Genomic DNA, 18,921 nt, shown 5'->3' with positions numbered 1-18,921 from the left:
TTGGGTTACTGCTGATTACCATAAGAATACATGCAAATTTTAAGTCACTATAATTTTTCAAAAAACCCGTGAATTGATTTAAAATTTTGCAGGTAGCTTTTTAATAGTAATAGCATTAATATAATAAGAAACAATAACTAGTCCCTAATTAATTAGGGAACAGTTGTAAAGAAATAACTTCTAATCAACTAGAGAATGGTTGTAAAGATAAAATATTCATTTCCTTTATTTAAAATCTTTGACAGATTTCATGTTTTATCATTCATTTCGCTTATTAAAACGTAACACCGTTTTATTTGGGTATACGCATTGCTTATAATAATAATATACATACATAATATGTAAGAACATGGTCACAGCCATATATTGCCAACAGGATTTGAATCCTGTTAATTTTACCTAGCGATATATAAGGTACGAAAAAATACATTAAATAAGCGTCAGTCATTTTTGCTATGATGTCGTTTCTTTACCGTTTTTACATGCTTCCGAACACTTTACGGCCTCTTGTCACAGACAATGATACAATGACGACACTTAAAACGAAGAAGACTAGTCCGAAGAACGCAGTTAGAGTTCTGCACCATTGTCGTTTTCGTTTCGCTTTTGCGATCGCACGACCCAAGCGTTCAGCTCGCGAGACGTCTAGCGTGAAATCTAAGTCTGCCGCGAATCCTTGCATACGATAATCCCAATCATTTTTGCTGGACGAGAAGATAATACCGTTGTTGAACGAATCACCATCAGGACACTCCAACTGCTGAAACATTAGTCTTGATACGTTGGTTACATTGATATTGTGTAAACTGTTTTTTTCACCTAACTTGTTATATTATATTCTGAAATATACAGTTTTGATATACGAAATTTATACTAAAACAAATAATAGGTTCTAGATAGCATTATATTTTACAACTTACCATAACATAGTCCGGTCCGTTATGCCCAATTTTATTCCGATTCGTCTTAGATCTGTCATCGATATTAGTTTCCTTTACGTCACTAATGATACGATGATTTTCGTATACATTTTGCGTTTTCTTATCACGAGAAACAGAACGATCGGGACATTTGCAAATAGGTAATCGGGAGGCATTTTCATCGTTTTGCAAGATTGACTCCGGATTCATTCGTTGATAAGGATCATTCACCAAACGTGAGCTAGGTGGGTTCCTCTTTTTTTCCAAGTCTTCGCTCGTGTCGGTGTGTTCGTTACTTTTTGGAGACGATAAATATTTATGCGTATGCTCGCAAGCGCATAAGCAGGCATACCATGGATTGTGCAGATAAAACTGTCGCGTGTTGTAGAGTTTCGAGTTTACTGGATTGATTTGGGACGATGAATTTTTGTTGCAATTTAATAGACATGGAGTCTTGTCGCTTAATAACGATCGCTTGTTCGATAAGAAAGAGGAATTATGATAAACATACTCGTACAGGCTTCCTTTTAAACCGATTCCTTGGGCAACTTTGTGCGAAATATTGTCTAAGATCTCTTCTGGTGTCATAGCATTTTTACCTTCTATCACAGAATTCAGTGTTCGAGATAATTCAATAAGAACATCATGCGCTGACGTACTCGCGGATTTTTCGTAATCCCAATCGCAGTACGAATAAGTATACGCACAACCGCATCCACAACACGCGTATAAACCTATTATTAAATCACGACCATTGATTAATGTCCATTATTATATGTAAAGTATATATATAAATGTCTACGAATATTTCTACGATTTTTATGCAGAATTAAACATTTATATACATTTCCTTGATGATCTAAATCAGCGCTGTCCAACTAAAAATTCGTGGACGACATGTCCGCGAATTTGTTAACAATTTTGTTAAAAAAAATTTAAATAAACAATTACATATGTTAAACTAAGTTGATAATTAAATTAATTTTTGACGTGACATTAATTGACTTTTTGATTAGCTACTCTCTTCTTGCTCTCAATATGTTTGTAAAATAGTCCGCGAACGAAGACAAATTGGAAAGCGCTTATCTAAATATGGAAATATGCATTGAACTTTTGATACTCTGAATAGTTTCATGCATTACACGTTGCATCTATAATTTCTGCATATTCAGTTCTCTTATAAATGCATAAAATCCACAATCCATTGATTACTTACTATCGTATTCGGGGTTTTCATCCGAATGATAAAGTTCGCGTGAATTCGGAAGCGTAGTTGGCCAAATGGGTCGCGGTATTATCTCGCTTTCATGAATTACAGCGAGACCTCCGTTGAACTGATCTTTCATCGTCAGTGGTACACCTCGGAAAAAATTCTGACCCGGGACTGCCGATGCATAACAAGAATACGAACCAGCCGATAACGGTGGGGAATGGCTGGAGTAACCGGAACTCGTCGAAGTTCGATAACATCTTCTTGGATTGTTTCGCGTTATAGTTGTCGTAGTCGTCGATGAACTGGTTACGAATTTTGGAATATCAGTCTCCAAAGAGTCTGCTTCCAGCCTGGAAGAAAAAATGTTTAGAAGGACAATAAATTTTAAAATATCTACACTGACTCCCATTAATANAATTTGTTAACAATTTTGTTAAAAAAAATTTAAATAAACAATTACATATGTTAAACTAAGTTGATAATTAAATTAATTTTTGACGTGACATTAATTGACTTTTTGATTAGCTACTCTCTTCTTGCTCTCAATATGTTTGTAAAATAGTCCGCGAACGAAGACAAATTGGAAAGCGCTTATCTAAATATGGAAATATGCATTGAACTTTTGATACTCTGAATAGTTTCATGCATTACACGTTGCATCTATAATTTCTGCATATTCAGTTCTCTTATAAATGCATAAAATCCACAATCCATTGATTACTTACTATCGTATTCGGGGTTTTCATCCGAATGATAAAGTTCGCGTGAATTCGGAAGCGTAGTTGGCCAAATGGGTCGCGGTATTATCTCGCTTTCATGAATTACAGCGAGACCTCCGTTGAACTGATCTTTCATCGTCAGTGGTACACCTCGGAAAAAATTCTGACCCGGGACTGCCGATGCATAACAAGAATACGAACCAGCCGATAACGGTGGGGAATGGCTGGAGTAACCGGAACTCGTCGAAGTTCGATAACATCTTCTTGGATTGTTTCGCGTTATAGTTGTCGTAGTCGTCGATGAACTGGTTACGAATTTTGGAATATCAGTCTCCAAAGAGTCTGCTTCCAGCCTGGAAGAAAAAATGTTTAGAAGGACAATAAATTTTAAAATATCTACACTGACTCCCATTAATATTCGGACACATTTCATACACATGCAGATAATTAAATTATTTGTTTTAAGGTGAAAAAAGTTATTCTATTTTGAAATATGTCCGAATATTAATAGGAGTCACTGTATAAGATATTAAATTACAGTGAAATAAAATGACAAACCCATTTACCATTCTGCTTCCTGTAAATCAATTCGGGGTACGGCATAGAGACAATCAGGGTTGCAGGTACATCGTTCGTTCGGGAGATGTGAAGAAAACTTGGTAGCCTCACTATCGGGATTGGTTTGATTGCCACCTGCCAAGGCCGTTGCGGTTGCGGCACTGAAACAAAATTTCCCGCGTTCCAGCATCCCCTATTACGGTCCAATAGTATCACCTATAATAAATTTCCAATAAACAAGATCTTAAACTACTATATAATTCGCTCTAATAATAGAAAGAAACATTTGGACCGATTTTAACACGAGGAATCCGAAAATTCAATTATTATTTTTAGAAAATCATGGTAAAGTTCTACTAAATCCTTCGGAACTAGTAAAATAATGTTGATTTACATTTTATAAATCGTGAAAGTTCTTATAGATAAAAACTAGTAGTAATTAAACGTAATAAATTTATTCGTACCCCGATGGTTCGTGGTTGATGATAGAGTTACCGCACGGGTTAGATGCAGGTTCGTCTAGAGCCAGAAGCCACCGCTGCATGCTCCTTTACAATCATCAACCGCGGGCTTAAAGCCGCGCGCTTTCATTCTCTAATTCCGTCTTATTAATGTTTCATCATATTTCTTTGTTTTCTTGATACTGTCGCTGAAAAATATCAAATTACGACACATAAAGATAATACAGTGGGTCACGAAAGTATTCAAACAAGTTTTAACACAGAATGACTTTTTTAATATTGAACCAAATAGCTTGAATTTTCTTTGGGACGTAGGAGGCTTAATCTGTTTTACAGTGTGTAACAAAAAATTGAAAGAAATATGCTGTTCATCAGAATTTCGAAGAAAAAAGGATGTTTCTGATATCTTTATTAAAAAATCTAATAAAAGAGGGCTGTACTTCTGCAAACCCCCAATGGTCTGAAATTCTGGAAATAAGTTCTTTTTTGATAAAAGTTTAATCATTTGAGTGTCATTGCCTATGTTATCGATGTACATACCGCGGGAATACGCAATAGAGCTTTGAAAACGAGTTAGAGAATCTGCTATTTTCAATTACGAGAGCTCTGATAGCGGCATTGAATGATTAAGAGAAATGGAATTAATTTCGAGAGAAAGATGGTTTAGAGAGCATAAAAAAAGTATGATGTATATTGAGAGCAGAGAATCCTTGGGCTATTTTCTGGGATACAAATCATGGAAATAAAAATAATTAATTCTGCTCACAACATTAATTTATTGTATGCTATTTATTCTCAGAGGTAGATCAGAGCTCATCCTGTGCACGACATATTTGGTTGGAATTTATTCATTAAAATTTTGATAGAAACATTTTATTCGATTCTTATCAGACATGGTAATACTTAAATAGTCGCAATACAATAGTACTGGATTTAGTATTGATGCGGTGGATGATCCAAGGTTTCAAGGTCGCTTTCACATTCGTCATGTTCGTGTAAGAAATTGAACAACGTGAAATGTGTGTTACGTTATTTAAGATATTCTTCGCAGACTGGCAATATGCTTTCGTAATAATTGTTCTTAAAGGAATCTTCGGTTTAGTGATTGATTTGTTTAAAAAGGTACTAATTCTCTAATATTACGAAACATTTTTAAGTGCTCTGCAAAATTTCATTTATAAAGAGAAAAATTTAGATGATAAAATTCATTAGCTGAGGTATGCACTTTTACTATTTATATAGAAATATGCACGCATTCCATAAAAGTCGTACTCCAATTACCTAGCACCATGGATCAACGTACACGAGGTAGCGCCTAGCACTCCGCATTCCGCCACTTACACTTGGTTACTTTCACGTCGCGATAGCCCGCTGCTCAATGTTCACGTATTACACGGTGCACCCTGGAATGTCGATTGACGTTACAAAAGTTTTGTACTCGGAGAAGAATGTGACTCCAGTCAGAAACTCGATATTACACAAATACGTTATGTAATCGAAGAATTTTTTATCGACTCCGTAAACAATAAGTCAATAAATGTGTACCAAGTAATCTGTGAAAATCAGGACGAGTATATATACATATATAAATAAAAGCTGGAGTACATTTTATTTATTAGTGACCTTTCGCTAATTAATTACAATTAAATATTCTTTTATTTTCACTTATTGTTCAGAAACCAAACTCAATTTCAATTAGTTATTAATAATAACTAACTTATTATAATTGTATTAGACTAGTTTTAATCCTGTGGTATTCTTTATTAGAGTTTTGTACAAATAGAATAATTATTTCTAATCTATTTTACCAGTTTCTCGTTTCATCTTTTTATTTTTGTATCCTTTTTCGGTTTTACAATTAATTATAGATTTAGGCGTACAGGGTAAATGAACATTATCTAAAAGAAAGTGTTCTTGCGAGGTCTGCCTTATTCGTCGTTAAAGACATGCGTATGCGACGCGCGGCAACTTATCTTATAGGAAGCTCGTATGTACGCGACGTGGTTCACAAAACGAAGTCGCAAAAAATATTTAACTCACGAACTTTCACTCGCACTCATTCAGGGCCGTCCCGTGAAAACGTACCACCCGGCAGCACGAAAATAAATACCTGACCCGTTACTTTACACCGATGCTACTCTTGTACGCTCAAAAGAGCCATACATGTACCTTCGTTCCATTAAAAAGACCAAAGAAAGAAAAGAGTCTCTATATTTACACTCACGATATCGAAAAATGATTTTAGTGTTTCCTCTAATCCGATGAACTTTTCTTCGCGTTGTTTTCTTCATAAACCAACAATAAACTTTTACTACGTTTCACTTGTAACTTAATTAATCACCTAACTACATTTGCGATGATTGCAGAAATTTATTTCTAAGTTGATGTCGTAGATAGTTCTGCTAATGATGTGTACGAAACAAAAGGTTTCTGCAGTATTCTTTCTTCACGTTAATGCAACATGTGAGTGAAACGTGTGCAATAACTACGAAGAAATAATACATAATAATTGTTATTCACCGATGAAAAATATAAAGCATATAATTATGGCTTCGTGAAAGCATACAATAAAGCGAATTTTGAGGTCGTCAATATATAGGGCAGAAATTGATACGGTACCGCCTTACCTAAAAATTTTCTTTCGGATGGTAAATAAGAAAGGCAAAATAGCCTCGAGCAAGGCACAACTTTCATATATGCAGATTCAAATTTCATGTCATTGAGTGTGATGATGTACAAACTTCGGTTTGAATTCGACTAAATAAGCAAAGAACATATGGGTAGCTCTTCTTCTCGTTGGAGAAAGTATAAAAATAACAATTGTTTCACTGCGATATCTGCATATTCACAGTACAACCAGAGGATTACGTCAGTTTTACTGGTCCATACATGTGTTTCGATAGTCAACATGAGTTTCATTACCACAGAGACACTACAAGTTATTTAACTTTCTTCTGCTTGACCTATTGAGAAACTTTCTTTCAACCGAACTACTTATTACTTCTTATTGTTTATTGCAAATGAATGGTTCTTCAATTATAAGAAAAAAATTGTCAGCTGAAATCATTCAGTTTAGAATTTTAAAAAAGTGGCAAAAATGAGAATTTTAAGACAAATTAATTTTTATGGCTTACGTGCGATTTCATATCATGTATCCTATTGATGTATTAATGACAATAAAAATGCAAGTGACGAATTAACTGATATATAATTGATTTACTGAAGAAGTATATGTAAATAACGGATTCTCATTTATTATGTGCAATGTCAAACAATTGAGAAATCTTTTCAAATCTATTTAATGAAAAGAATAGTATGTACGTAATATATGCAATCGTAATCGGTACAAATAACCGTTACTCCGAGGTAACTGGCATTTGAGCATAGTTAAATTATATGGCGCCTCCGTTTACCTTCGTCGTTCCCCTTCCAGTCATAATTTACCACTGTGTTCCACAAACGACTACCTTTTTCAATAAACGCACATAATCGTCTTAAATTCTTAATTAATTGAACATAGTTTGCGGGTAGCAGTTATCGTAATTTTTTCATGAAAATCATTACAACTTTACATAATAGAATTCATGGTGTGAGATTCATCCAACATGAAGACTGAAGATTGCATACATTGATAAGTATTATTTAAAAAGTTCTAACGTTTTGAAGTGCGGTCTCACTCAAGTCATTTAATAACGTGAATGAACTACAATTTTACTAAACAAATGCATAATTCTAATAAAAACAGTATTATGTTGCGAAATTTGGTAACTACATGTAAAACGTATAATTAAAAATGATTATAAGAGGATCAACGAGTCATGAAATTGAATGATCAGAAATCTATCGTAGGACGTGGACAGTGGTTGAGAAAGATCTGCTTCTGGACGAACCCTGACTCTTCGACCTAAAGAACGATAACTCGGAGACCATTGATCGTCTTATATTCTTGTATTCCCGTTCGCGTCCTTCGAGTCTAACACATAACTAGATATTCTGTCGAGACTTCACCACATTTCGCAACCCTTGTTACCACTGTCTGTCATGCAACATACTTGCAAACAGATGCTTCTCTTAATTCATTCGTTAAGAAAATTATTTTTTATTGATATCGTATGAAATTTTTTTATTTCGATTCTTTTTAACCACATCGTAATTTTAATTGTTTGAGACCTACGTAAAATTATGTTAACTTAAACTGAGGTCAATGTTAATTAACAAGTATGTAAATAGTACTTTGTTATGAAAGTTTCTGACTGTTACAGTGTGATAAAACGGATATAGCTTGAGATCAAGCGGAAATTAATGTAGAACGAACACGATTAATTAATAAGCGATTGAAAAAATTACTGGGAAATGTGTACGAATAATAAGTATAATGCAACTGTTACGTAAGTGGTTAAACGCACGTAAAACAAAAAACTAAATATACGTGTTATTTTAGTAAATACCAGTTTCGCAAATTAAGCAAACGATGTACAAGAATTATTTATGTACATTTTCCAATGTATTTGGAAAACTTGTCTCAATGTATTACGTCAACATCATTGCGATTAGAATGCTGCAGGTGTTCTTATCGGTGCTTACGCAAATATGACTTGTTATTAAAACATTATAATGTTTATATACTGATTGGTACATACCAATCATTTTAAAATACGTATCCCATACTATAAAATGCTCTAAATCAACGAATTGCACGTATAAAAAATATGTGTACGCAGTTCCTATGAAAAGCTTAACGGTGAAGTTCATTGAGAATGAAAGTTTACGAGTCTTTGAATAGTCATTTCCTCTCGTTACATGCACAGCTGAGCATAATATTTCATAACCACGAGAAACTTCCTCAATAAGAAAGAAGGAAGAAAAGAAAAAATGAAAACACTGTCGTTCCAACCCAATAAACCATTCTTGTTTTGTTCACTTTACACACTACATTTATATTCATCAGGTCACGTAATAAAAACGCACAATAAATGTAACTAAAATTGAGTTCGATCTATATAAAATGACGATTTTCCACATAAAAATTGAATGCGAAATTACTTTGGAAAAATAAACTGAATTCAAATACCTGTGTACGCTCGTCCCCGTGTCTTCTTTTGGCGTCGATTAACTTTCATATACGGAGACTGGGCGCTCAAGAGACGAAACTTTCACGCTCTTACCAACCACGCGGGACCGTTACACTTGCGATGTTGTACTCACGAACGCCCAAAGGAAACTGAAAGTCCTGTTTCTTCGTTCCTAAGTAATTTCTATCCATTCGGGTTCTTGTCCTTCGATCATTCCCGTTACATTGTCATGTTCACAAAACAAACTTATACAAGATACAAATACACTTGTAATGGATATGAACTGATCATTGAGGTCTATCCCAACTGGAGTGGAAATTCTGCAGGCGGAAGGCGGAGAAATGCAAAGTGAGTGGTTTCAGGTTTCCGTCTTGAATATCCTATAATAGCAAAACTCATAAATAGAAGGTACCATTGAGCTCTATACATTTCAATTACGATATGGGATAGAGTTGAATAAAACTGATGAATCATAAACCAAAATTTGCTGGATACATTTCAGAAAAATATTTAATATTTTAATTTCTTAAAAATAACATGATATCATAAAAAAGAAATAAAACAGATACGTTTTCAACAACTTTTGTTGTATTCTTATTTTTCTCCATAATTTTGTTTGTTATACAATTGGTTTATTGTTATTTTAATCTAACATTTGTCTATTTTGCGAACGAGAAAAACATGCACAAAAATATGATACGTATTAGGATTATTTATTAAGCAGAGTCTTTACAGAATCGAAAATGAATTGTATTTATTGTAACAAGTGAATAATAAAAATAAAACTAAATAACTTTGTTATTCTTTAAATTACTACTATGATTACTTCCTCTCACGTGTGCTCGCAGTCTTCAAAACAGAAGCGGAAGAGTCTATCATTACCAGCCGTTTGGAATAAACATAAAAACTGCTTAATTTAAAATTTCAACACTATTGAAAATTATTGAAAGTTTCCTACTGTTCATTGAATTTTGAAATTAATCGATAATAATAATCTCGATAATCGATCACTCGATATATGTATGATATCGATTATCGAAAGCGGAAATAAACACATTTTGATGCATGGTGAACGTGGTGAAAATTCTTGAAAATTGTACATATTTGAGAATATTTATTAATACTTACAATGGCTAACTTTAGCGAAGAGCTATTTGATGTTTTTGATGAAGCAGAAGATGAAATAGAAGTAATTCCACATTCATTGAGTGAAAAGTACGTAACCTTCTTTCCTAATCTCTATAACATAGCCTTAAAGTTTTAACAAACGTTGCTAAATAGTAAAAACAATGATATATTTGCAGGAAATCTGGTGAAACTATTGGAATTAAGAGAGGACTTGAAAATGCTTCTACTGACTTAATTTCTAAAAGATTACGACCTGATCCTGTATTGGAAGATTTAAAGTAATATGCCAATTGTATTTTCTAAAACAATGATTCTCCTGTCCAAAGATCTTTCAGTTTGACCAATTTATATTTAACCAAGTTATGTATATATTTTTCCTTTTATTTCACTTTTTATAGTATAGAAGAATTGGCACCACGCATCAAAATACATACAATAGAGACAATTGAGTCGTGCACACATGAAGTCGCAGTCCCACCTGATTATCAATATATGCCATTGGAAAATAAACAAGGAAAACCAGCTAAAGAGTACAAATTTGTGTTAGATCCTTTTCAAAAGGAAGCAATACTATGTATTGAAAATAATCAGTCTGTTTTAGTTTCTGCTCATACCTCAGCTGGTAAAACTGTTGTTGCAGAGTACGTAGAACAATAGAAGTAAAAATTTGTTAAAAGAAAATTACTTGTTATTAATAATATCAAATTTTTTTAGATATGCAATAGCATGTTCACTAAGAGATAAACAGAGAGTTATATATACAACTCCTATAAAGGCTTTGAGTAATCAAAAATACAGAGAATTTTACGAGGAGTTTAAAGACGTTGGTTTAGTAACAGGTGATGTTACAATTAATCCAACAGCCAGTGTTCTTATTATGACGACCGAGATCTTACGAAATATGCTTTATCGAGGATCTGAGGTTTTTTAATATTTGTCATTAATACATGACTAATCTTTCTTAAACAGGATAGTCAATAACGTGGTGGTACAGTCGGAAAGAAAAAATATACATCGAAAAATTTGATGATAATGCAGAATAAAGTTTGTTCATGTGTGACCTTGTTTTTGAGAAAATCAACTTTAAACATTTAGTAGGCACATGTGAACTTGACTACGTTTCAACCTGACATGTATTACTAATTTATTCTTCAGACGTAGACTCGTACTTGCTTTACTGGGTAATTAAAAATAAAGGGGAATATTTAACTTGATCGATAAATTTTTTGACATATTGAAAATTTTGACGGTTGTGTTCTACGAACTAAACTTCTCTATGTTCATAGGTATTCTGCCATTTCAATTAATTAAGTGCGAAATTTATTCTTTCTAGCTTTTTCTTTCTTTCGGTTGTACCATCAGTTACTGAGTACTCTGTATAAATGAAAATTCGACTAATTTCTATCATATTTAGGTGATGCGGGAAGTTGGTTGGGTAATTTTTGACGAAATCCATTACATGCGTGACAAGGAAAGAGGAGTGGTATGGGAAGAAACATTAATATTGTTACCAGATAATGTGCATTATGTATTTCTTTCTGCCACCATACCCAATGCCAGACAATTTGTTGAATGGGTTTCACATTTACACAAACAACCATGTCACGTTGTTTATACAGATTATAGACCTACGCCTTTGCAACATTACATATTTCCAGTTGGTGGTGATGGAATTCATTTGGTATGTAATAAACGAATTACTTATTGTGGAATGAAGTGAATATTTTATAATAGCGTTTCACTGTAGGTTGTTGATGAAAATGGACAGTTTAAAGAAGAAAGTTTTAACAGAGCAATGGCTTGTCTTCAACACGGCGATGCGGCTAAAGGGGATACGAAAGGTCGCAAAGGCGGTATTCGTCCGTCGAATGCTGGCCAGACGAATATCTTTAAGATGGTTAAAATGATTATGGAAAGAAATTTTGCGCCTGTAATTATATTTAGTTTTTCAAAAAAAGATTGCGAAATATATGCAATGCAAATGGCTAAGTTGGATTTAAATACTTTGGAAGAAAAGAAATTGGTCGATGAAGTATTCAACAATGCAATGGACGTTCTTAGTGAAGAAGATCGACGTTTGCCGCAAGTCGAAAATGTTTTACCGCTTTTAAGACGAGGAATAGGCATCCATCACGGCGGGCTCCTACCTATTTTGAAAGAAACTGTAGAGATATTGTTTGGTGAAGGATTAATAAAAGCACTTTTTGCGACAGAGACTTTTGCTATGGGATTAAATATGCCAGCACGAACAGTTTTATTTACAGCGTCGCGAAAATTCGATGGCAAAGATTTTCGTTGGATTACTTCTGGAGAATACATACAAATGTCTGGGAGAGCTGGTAGGCGAGGTTTAGATGAGAAAGGAATAGTAATATTAATGATAGATGAACAAGTCAGTCCGGTTGTCGGTAAAGCTATTGTACAAGGAAAACCGGATCCTATAAATTCAGCTTTTCATTTAACTTATAACATGGTTTTAAATCTGTTGAGAGTCGAAGAAATTAATCCAGAATATATGCTTGAAAGAAGCTTTTACCAGTTTCAAAATCAAGCTTCAATTCCAGAGCTATATAATAGTAAGTAATTCACATATTTGTTCGTTGTATAGATAGATAATACGTTTTATAATAAAATTCACTACTTTTCTGAATTATTTCAGAGGTAAAGGACTTGCAAGTTACATATAATGCAGTGACCGTTGAGAAGTATAGTCAGATATCGTCTTATCATGACATACGTGAACAGCTTGAACGTCTTGGTAGTGAATTCAGGTCTTTTTTAACAAAGCCGGAATATTTACTTCCATTTCTGCAACCTGGGAGATTGCTTAAAGTATGTATGCAGATGTATGTGTCAGTTTAGTTTTAAAATATTTTTTTAACACTTACGTTGATAATTAGGTGAAAAGCGAAAATGAATTGTTCGATTGGGGTATTATTGTAAATTTTAAGAAGAAAAATCCAAAAAATCCAACAAAAGAAAATACTGTTATTGTCATCGATATACTACTTCATATATCGAAAGATTCCAAGGAGGGTTGTCCCATACCTTGTCGTGAAGGAGAAGAAGGCGAAGTGGAAGTAGTTCCTGTTATGCATACATTAGTCTCCCAAATTAGTTCACTCAGACTGTACTATCCGAAAGATTTAAGACCGCTTGATAATAGGAAGAGCGTATTAAAAACGATACAAGAAGTGAAAAAGAGATTTCCAGACGGACCACCGTTATTGAACCCTATCACAGATATGCACATCGAAGACGAAGCTTTCAAAAATATTGTCAACAAAATTGAAGTATTAGAAACCAAATTGTTTGCACACCCTTTACATAAGGTAAATTAGTCATCTGTTTTTACGTCTTATTTTTCTAATTTTTATTTCTCTATAATCATAATGATTTTTCGACCTAGGATCCTAATGTGAATACTCTCTATGAACAATTTTTACACAAAGAAGATTTAGCTAATCAGATAAAGCAAGCCAAGCAGGAATTAAAGCAAGCTAAATCCATACTTCAAATGGATGAATTGAAATGCAGAAAGCGAGTGTTACGAAGATTGGCATATTGTACAGCGTCGGATGTTATAGAATTAAAGGGCAGGGTAGCGTGCGAACTTAACGGAGCTGATGAATTATTGATGACGGAAATGATTTTTAATGGATTATTTAATTCGTTAAGCGTGCCACAAATGGTGGCATTAATTAGCTGTTTTGTTTGTGACGATAAATCAAATGAAATGCCTAAGAGCACCGAAGAATTGAGTGGCCCGCTCAGACAAATGCAAGATCTAGCTCGTAGAATAGCAAAAGTTTCCACGGAAGCTAATCTGGAGTTAAATGAAGATGCGTACGTGGAAAGATTTAAACCATATTTAATGGATGTTGTTTATGCTTGGTGTAAAGGAGCGACCTTTTTACAAATATGTAAAATGACAGACATATTTGAAGGTACGTTAAAATTTCCCGCTTTCCTTTATTTAATTATTACAAATATCCAAAAATATTTTAGGTTCAATCATAAGATGTATGCGCCGTTTGGAAGAAGTTCTTAGGCAGTTATGTCAGGCAGCAAAAAATATTGGAAACACAGACTTGGAAAATAAGTTTAGCGAAGCGATCAAACTTATAAAACGTGACATAGTTTTTGCTGCATCATTGTATTTGTAAAAAGAAATAGAAAATTTTGTATTTGTTCAAAATGTATTTTTTTTATTACGAGATTCATCTATATAACTTTTACAAAACGAAATTTTAAATCTACTCTTTAAATATTTATATTGTTGATACCGAACAATGATACCGACAAATAAAAGGCTAGTTTTGTTTGTGGTTTTTCGAAATGTAATTTATTTTTAGGAATTTAAAATATACAATGCACATGCATAGAAAGGACTTTTTTTATAATATAAGACTACATTTGTCGTACGAATGAATGGTACGAAAAGATACAGCATAAAAATGTAGTTGCACAATAAACGAAACTCGATACTAACTGATACAACTATACAAAAATTGTTAAATAAATAACACTTTCAGAATATTGCAATGCTTAAGTCCTACATTTTCAATTTAATTACAATGAGTTACTTATCGTTCTTCTAAAATTACTGTTTCTTGAGGACAGAATTTTAGATCTGTAAGAGTGAGTTTCGAATCCATGGAAGTTAACTGAAATAAAATGTTATTTAAAATGAATTTCCTATTTCTTTCTGTACCAGATACTAATTTGCTATCTTAATTACAACGCGCGGCTATATAATGAGAACCCAAGTGCTTACATCATCTACTTACATCCCTTCGAGGCCAACTACATAGAACTTTGTATTCTTCTGTTGGATAACCTTCCACAATAAGGAAATTAAGGAGTGTTTGCAGTGGTGTATCGGATTGAAATCTACGTTCCAGAAACTTTCCAGCTGGAAGTCGTACTCGTACTTTCAACACACCATCACTAGTTCCTTGCTGCGGTTCAGGAGGTAAGCTCGATTCCACCGCCTGCCTATGAGCTTCTTTCCTTGCTTCTTCAGCCAATCTTTCATTTTCAGCCTGTTCTTTTCGTTGCTTTTCCAGCTCCTCCATCATTTGTTTCGCTTCTTCTTTTGCTCTACAAATTATTGTACATACTAATTTCTTGAACATAACTAATCTATTATTTTTAGCATACCTATCTGCTGCTAAACTTTCTTGATATGCTCTATCCTGTTCTTGTTTTACTCTCTCTCTAGCTTGTCTTTCTTCCTCAACGGTAATATCGTTTCGTCTCTGTTCCTGTGTTTAAAAAATTATATAGAACAGTTTACTAAGGTTGTCATATAATAATGCAACTAAGTTTTATTTACCTGAAATACTTCAACGGCATGAATTAAGTTCGTTAACAACTCATTCACTCCAACATTGGCATGTATTACTGTAAACATTTCTGTATTGGATCTAGTTCTCATTATGATTACAAGAGCAGGTAAGGTATCGAAATTTATGTCGTGTATAGCTAACATTGCAGATGATCCTAAAGTTTGCTTTACAGAAGAAAGAAATCTATAAAAAAGAAAGTATTTTGTAAGTAACAGACGAAAGTTTCAAGTTGTAAGAATATTTTGTGTAATACCTTTGCCTATTAGATTCAAACGTGATATCCCAACCCCATACTATGAAATTTGCAGATAGAACTTGGAGTACCAATTCACAATTTAATAACTGAGTGCAAAATACATTTGCTAATACACTATTATCATGATGTAAATATACAGCTAATAATTTTCTCTGAAATGTTGCAACATTATGACATCATCGTACGCTTCATACAGTACTATTTAATGTAAATGATCACAAACCTCTTTCGCTGGTTTTAAACACGACTCCTTAACAGCATCCTCAAATGTACCAGTAAAAAATTCCGGATGTACTGGACCGTATCGTTTTTCAAATCCTTCCGCAAAATGCATAGTACCTGTTATCTCATCAGTTACATCATCTGGCACTGTAAAAAAAGAATGATCATTTAAATTACTGCAAATCAAAAGAATAATTTAGTTTATAAATTTCAAGTTACTAACTGAAACGTTGAGTTTTTGTAGATCTAACATTGTCCACGAAAATTTCGTCATCTATATCGTCTTCTTCTATATCATCTTCATCCACAGTACTATCGCTCTCAACGAGATCTATAACATCCTAAAATTAAACGAACGTTACTTTGCATACCTAATTAATATACATGACATTTTACATTACACTTATATTATAAATACCTTTTTCTCTTCTTTCATAGGGAGTTCACTAACAGATAAATCATGTTCTGGGTAAGAAATACCACTTTGAGCTAACATAACATTATCATTTTTTACTGAACTTGGCCAACCTTTCCATTGCTGATTTCTAACTGGCACAGTCGTCAATGCATAAAAACCAGATTTTACATCCAAAATTGTACTTGTTCCAGGAAATTTTAAATTATACGTTTTTTTATTTATGTCATCCTTAATATTCAAAGTGTAAGTTTCAGTCATTCGATTTGATGCATTCATACTGGAGAAAGTAATAGATATATAAAATTATGTCCTAGACAACTTTTTGATATAGGGCAGATGTACCATTTGTCGCCAGTATCTTATTTGTTCCGACGTATTAAGTATTCTGGTGTTAGTTAAAATTAATAGTGTTTAAGTAATTAATTTGTAATTAATTAAAAATTAGAATTTTTAGTGTATGTATTACCAATTTCATAAGTGGCCGCACCTTGAAACACTATTGACTAAAATTGCAGCGTTTGTAGCCACAAATGACTTAGAAAAGTCTTGTGTGATAATGTAATAATTTCTTCAATTATAATGTTTCGAACGATATGTACTTTATAATGATTTGTCTTTCTGTTTTTTGAGGACATCATTGATACCATTTACTGTTTTGTAACTATCTTTATACTAATTATATGTTACTAATGATACGCAAGCTGTTGAAATAACTCCAAATAGTACACATTTACCCTACTATCTTTGCAAATACTTCAAGTATTCAGTTACTTACATGTCATTTGTTAAATCAATATCTTCTGATACAGGAGACATGTACAATCTGTTTTCTTTAGGTAAATCTAACGACTGCAATGATCTATAATCTGATTTTGGTTCTTTTTTCCATCCAAAAAGACGTTGCTGGCAAAGTGGAACATTTGTTTGTTCCCATATAAGTTGCTTAAGATCCACTAAAAAAAGAATATAAGCATATATTGGAGATACTTTCTTTTGACTATTGAGAATTACCAGTGTAAAAGATTAGTAATGATTACCCAATAATGAAAACTCAGATATTTCTATCTTATGCTCATTATTACGATGATTAATGTGGAATGTAAGGATTCTCTCTTTCGCACAGTTTTTGGGTTTACTTGTTCCTGGCTCTGAATTTTCTGTTACTTCCATTTTGGTATTAGTCTTGGAATCGCAAATTGCTTCAGATGCTAATGAATATGGTTGGGGTATCCTTTCAAATTCTTCTATAATTTCGACATCTGGACTTATTTCAGAAGGCTGTTGTTGTGTATTTCGAATCATAGCTTGATTTACTGCTGTCTGTAAAGTATCATAACATTTATGCGCTTCTCTAAGCATATGTACATTCCTCTAAACATACAAATTTATATAGGAGGATTACCAGCAAATCCCAATTTGAATCTTCTAAATATTTAAAGGCGTCACCAACATCATCAATTCCTGTACATGCCTAAAAATATGTGTTATATTAATTTTAAGTGCAAGAACATGTTTATTCATATTGATCTCAAAAATTGTAATATGTACATTAAAATAAATTCAACAATTTTTTATTAGAATTCGTTTCCATGCTTGAAATTCTTTGTTCTTTGTACACATTCTTATAACTCATAAAGACAATAGTGTAAAGATAAAAAGAAAGTAACATACATATACGGCCGAAAAAAAACACATAGAAAAAGTGCTAACAAATGCCATTGTATTATTGCTAAAATGTCTCATATATTATTAAATGCCATAAAAATTTTGACAGATCATAAGTAAAACAATCGAGAATATTGTTCAATATTAAGAAATTTCTACCACTGTCACTGTCATTAATGCTCACACCATAACCTAAAATTCTATTTTGTATTTGAAAATAGCGAATCATGAAATTTTCAAATAAATCACCTGAAAATTAGCCAAGATTTCGTCCCGACTTCCAGCCATCGTGCCGTTTAACGTCAAACTTGAGAAAGTACACAGACCAAGGGACCTCACTCTGTTAATTTTCAAATTTTCGTTAGAAGCGACATGCACAACGAACACAAGCCATTGACGTCTTAAGCCTCACGCTGACTTGTAACGAACATTCAACCATTTATATAAGTAGTGTTTATATATTTTCCCTTGCAGCATCAAACCATTGTTCGTAGACGGTATCGGAACAGTTATTTTCACTATTCAGTCAAAATTCTGCGATACACATGAGATCAGGAATGATGATTGGCAGAAATTGGAAATCGTTATACGTGTTCTCCAATCATATTTAAACAGCGAGAAACAAATTGCGAAATACATACAATTCTTTATTCCTATATACGGTAACGTAATTTAAATTGTTCGACGTTGTATTACTTATTATCGTTACTACCCAAAATAATTGTTACAAATCTCTATTTATAAATTATAAATGTGTATAGTAAATTATAAATGTTTATGTAAAATGCGTAATGATTGATTTATATAAATCATTAAACATTATTTTTATTTTATGAACTCGTTTATAGTAAAAAATTCTAATTACTATACATATATGTTGTAATGATATATTATATCGAAATAGACATATCCAATCAAATTACACAGTCATAGTTCTT

At 33.0% G+C, this 18,921-nt stretch overlaps 3 protein-coding genes across 10 annotated transcripts; 1 reads left to right on the top strand and 2 right to left on the bottom strand.

Annotated features, from left to right (window-relative positions):
- Positions 1-199: 199 nt before the first annotated feature.
- LOC108625805 (uncharacterized) lies at positions 200-9,475 on the bottom strand. 7 transcript variants are annotated; one of them, XM_018026092.2, is made up of 7 exons: positions 8,943-9,472; positions 5,153-5,274; positions 3,875-4,059; positions 3,419-3,571; positions 2,859-3,205; positions 921-1,654; positions 200-757 (listed from the first exon to the last, which is right to left on the bottom strand). In XM_018026092.2, the coding sequence occupies exons 3-7, from the start codon at positions 3,952-3,954 to the stop codon at positions 479-481; spliced, it is 1,593 nt and encodes a 530-aa protein (XP_017881581.2). In that variant the 5' UTR covers positions 3,955-4,059; positions 5,153-5,274; positions 8,943-9,472; the 3' UTR covers positions 200-478. The 7 variants fall into 7 exon arrangements, with proteins under 7 accessions (XP_017881581.2, XP_026670055.1, XP_026670057.1 ...); XM_026814254.1 differs by having other exon boundaries at positions 200-760; positions 8,943-9,471; XM_026814256.1 differs by having other exon boundaries at positions 200-760; positions 5,175-5,274; positions 8,943-9,471.
- Positions 9,476-10,072: 597 nt separating this feature from the next.
- On the top strand, positions 10,073-14,269 carry Mtr4 (exosome RNA helicase Mtr4). Its single transcript, XM_018026131.2, has 10 exons — positions 10,073-10,158; positions 10,248-10,349; positions 10,470-10,712; positions 10,786-10,993; positions 11,486-11,752; positions 11,819-12,647; positions 12,731-12,903; positions 12,972-13,403; positions 13,481-14,018; positions 14,080-14,269. Exons 1-10 carry the CDS (start codon positions 10,073-10,075, stop codon positions 14,235-14,237), a joined length of 3,036 nt encoding a protein of 1,011 aa, XP_017881620.1. The 3' UTR covers positions 14,238-14,269.
- Positions 14,270-14,602: 333 nt separating this feature from the next.
- casp (Fas associated factor casp) lies at positions 14,603-18,664 on the bottom strand. 2 transcript variants are annotated; one of them, XM_018026133.2, is made up of 12 exons: positions 18,233-18,663; positions 17,721-17,789; positions 17,356-17,638; positions 17,094-17,271; positions 16,319-16,595; positions 16,124-16,241; positions 15,902-16,047; positions 15,676-15,830; positions 15,410-15,605; positions 15,235-15,338; positions 14,862-15,174; positions 14,603-14,738 (listed from the first exon to the last, which is right to left on the bottom strand). In XM_018026133.2, exons 1-12 carry the CDS (start codon positions 18,269-18,271, stop codon positions 14,658-14,660), a joined length of 1,959 nt encoding a protein of 652 aa, XP_017881622.1. In that variant the 5' UTR covers positions 18,272-18,663; the 3' UTR covers positions 14,603-14,657. The 2 variants fall into 2 exon arrangements, with proteins under 2 accessions (XP_017881622.1, XP_017881623.1); XM_018026134.2 differs by having other exon boundaries at positions 14,647-14,738; positions 14,849-15,174; positions 18,233-18,664.
- Positions 18,665-18,921: the final 257 nt, after the last annotated feature.

The sequence above is a fragment of the Ceratina calcarata genome, unplaced genomic scaffold (assembly GCF_001652005.2).
Source record: "Ceratina calcarata isolate Rehan_Ccalc_2016 unplaced genomic scaffold, ASM165200v1 scaffold371.2, whole genome shotgun sequence".
NCBI lineage: Eukaryota > Metazoa > Arthropoda > Insecta > Hymenoptera > Apidae > Ceratina > Ceratina calcarata.
This window is presented reverse-complemented; position numbering and strand designations above follow the sequence as displayed.

What these genes read in the sequence shown, in the direction of transcription:
- casp (XM_018026133.2), bottom strand. Translation starts at nt 18,271, where the DNA reads ATGGCTGGAAGTCGGGACGAAATCTTGGCTAATTTTCAG. An exon ending in ATCTGAGTTTTCATTATTGG is followed by an intron (nt 17,272 to 17,355) that starts GTAATCATTACT and finishes TTCTTTTTTTAG; the next exon opens with TGGATCTTAAGCAACTTATA. An exon ending in CTATGAAAGAAGAGAAAAAG is followed by an intron (nt 16,242 to 16,318) that starts GTATTTATAATA and finishes GTTTAATTTTAG; the next exon opens with GATGTTATAGATCTCGTTGA.
- LOC108625805 (XM_026814254.1), bottom strand. Translation starts at nt 3,954, where the DNA reads ATGCAGCGGTGGCTTCTGGCTCTAGACGAACCTGCATCTAACCCGTGC. An exon ending in ATCAACCACGAACCATCGGG is followed by an intron (nt 3,572 to 3,874) that starts GTACGAATAAAT and finishes ATTTTGTTTCAG; the next exon opens with TGCCGCAACCGCAACGGCCT. An exon ending in ACGGACCGGACTATGTTATG is followed by an intron (nt 761 to 920) that starts GTAAGTTGTAAA and finishes CTAATGTTTCAG; the next exon opens with CAGTTGGAGTGTCCTGATGG.
- Mtr4 (XM_018026131.2), top strand. Translation starts at nt 10,073, where the DNA reads ATGGCTAACTTTAGCGAAGAGCTATTTGATGTTTTTGATGAAGCAGAA. An exon ending in TGCTTTATCGAGGATCTGAG is followed by an intron (nt 10,994 to 11,485) that starts GTTTTTTAATAT and finishes TATCATATTTAG; the next exon opens with GTGATGCGGGAAGTTGGTTG. An exon ending in TTGCACACCCTTTACATAAG is followed by an intron (nt 13,404 to 13,480) that starts GTAAATTAGTCA and finishes TTTTCGACCTAG; the next exon opens with GATCCTAATGTGAATACTCT.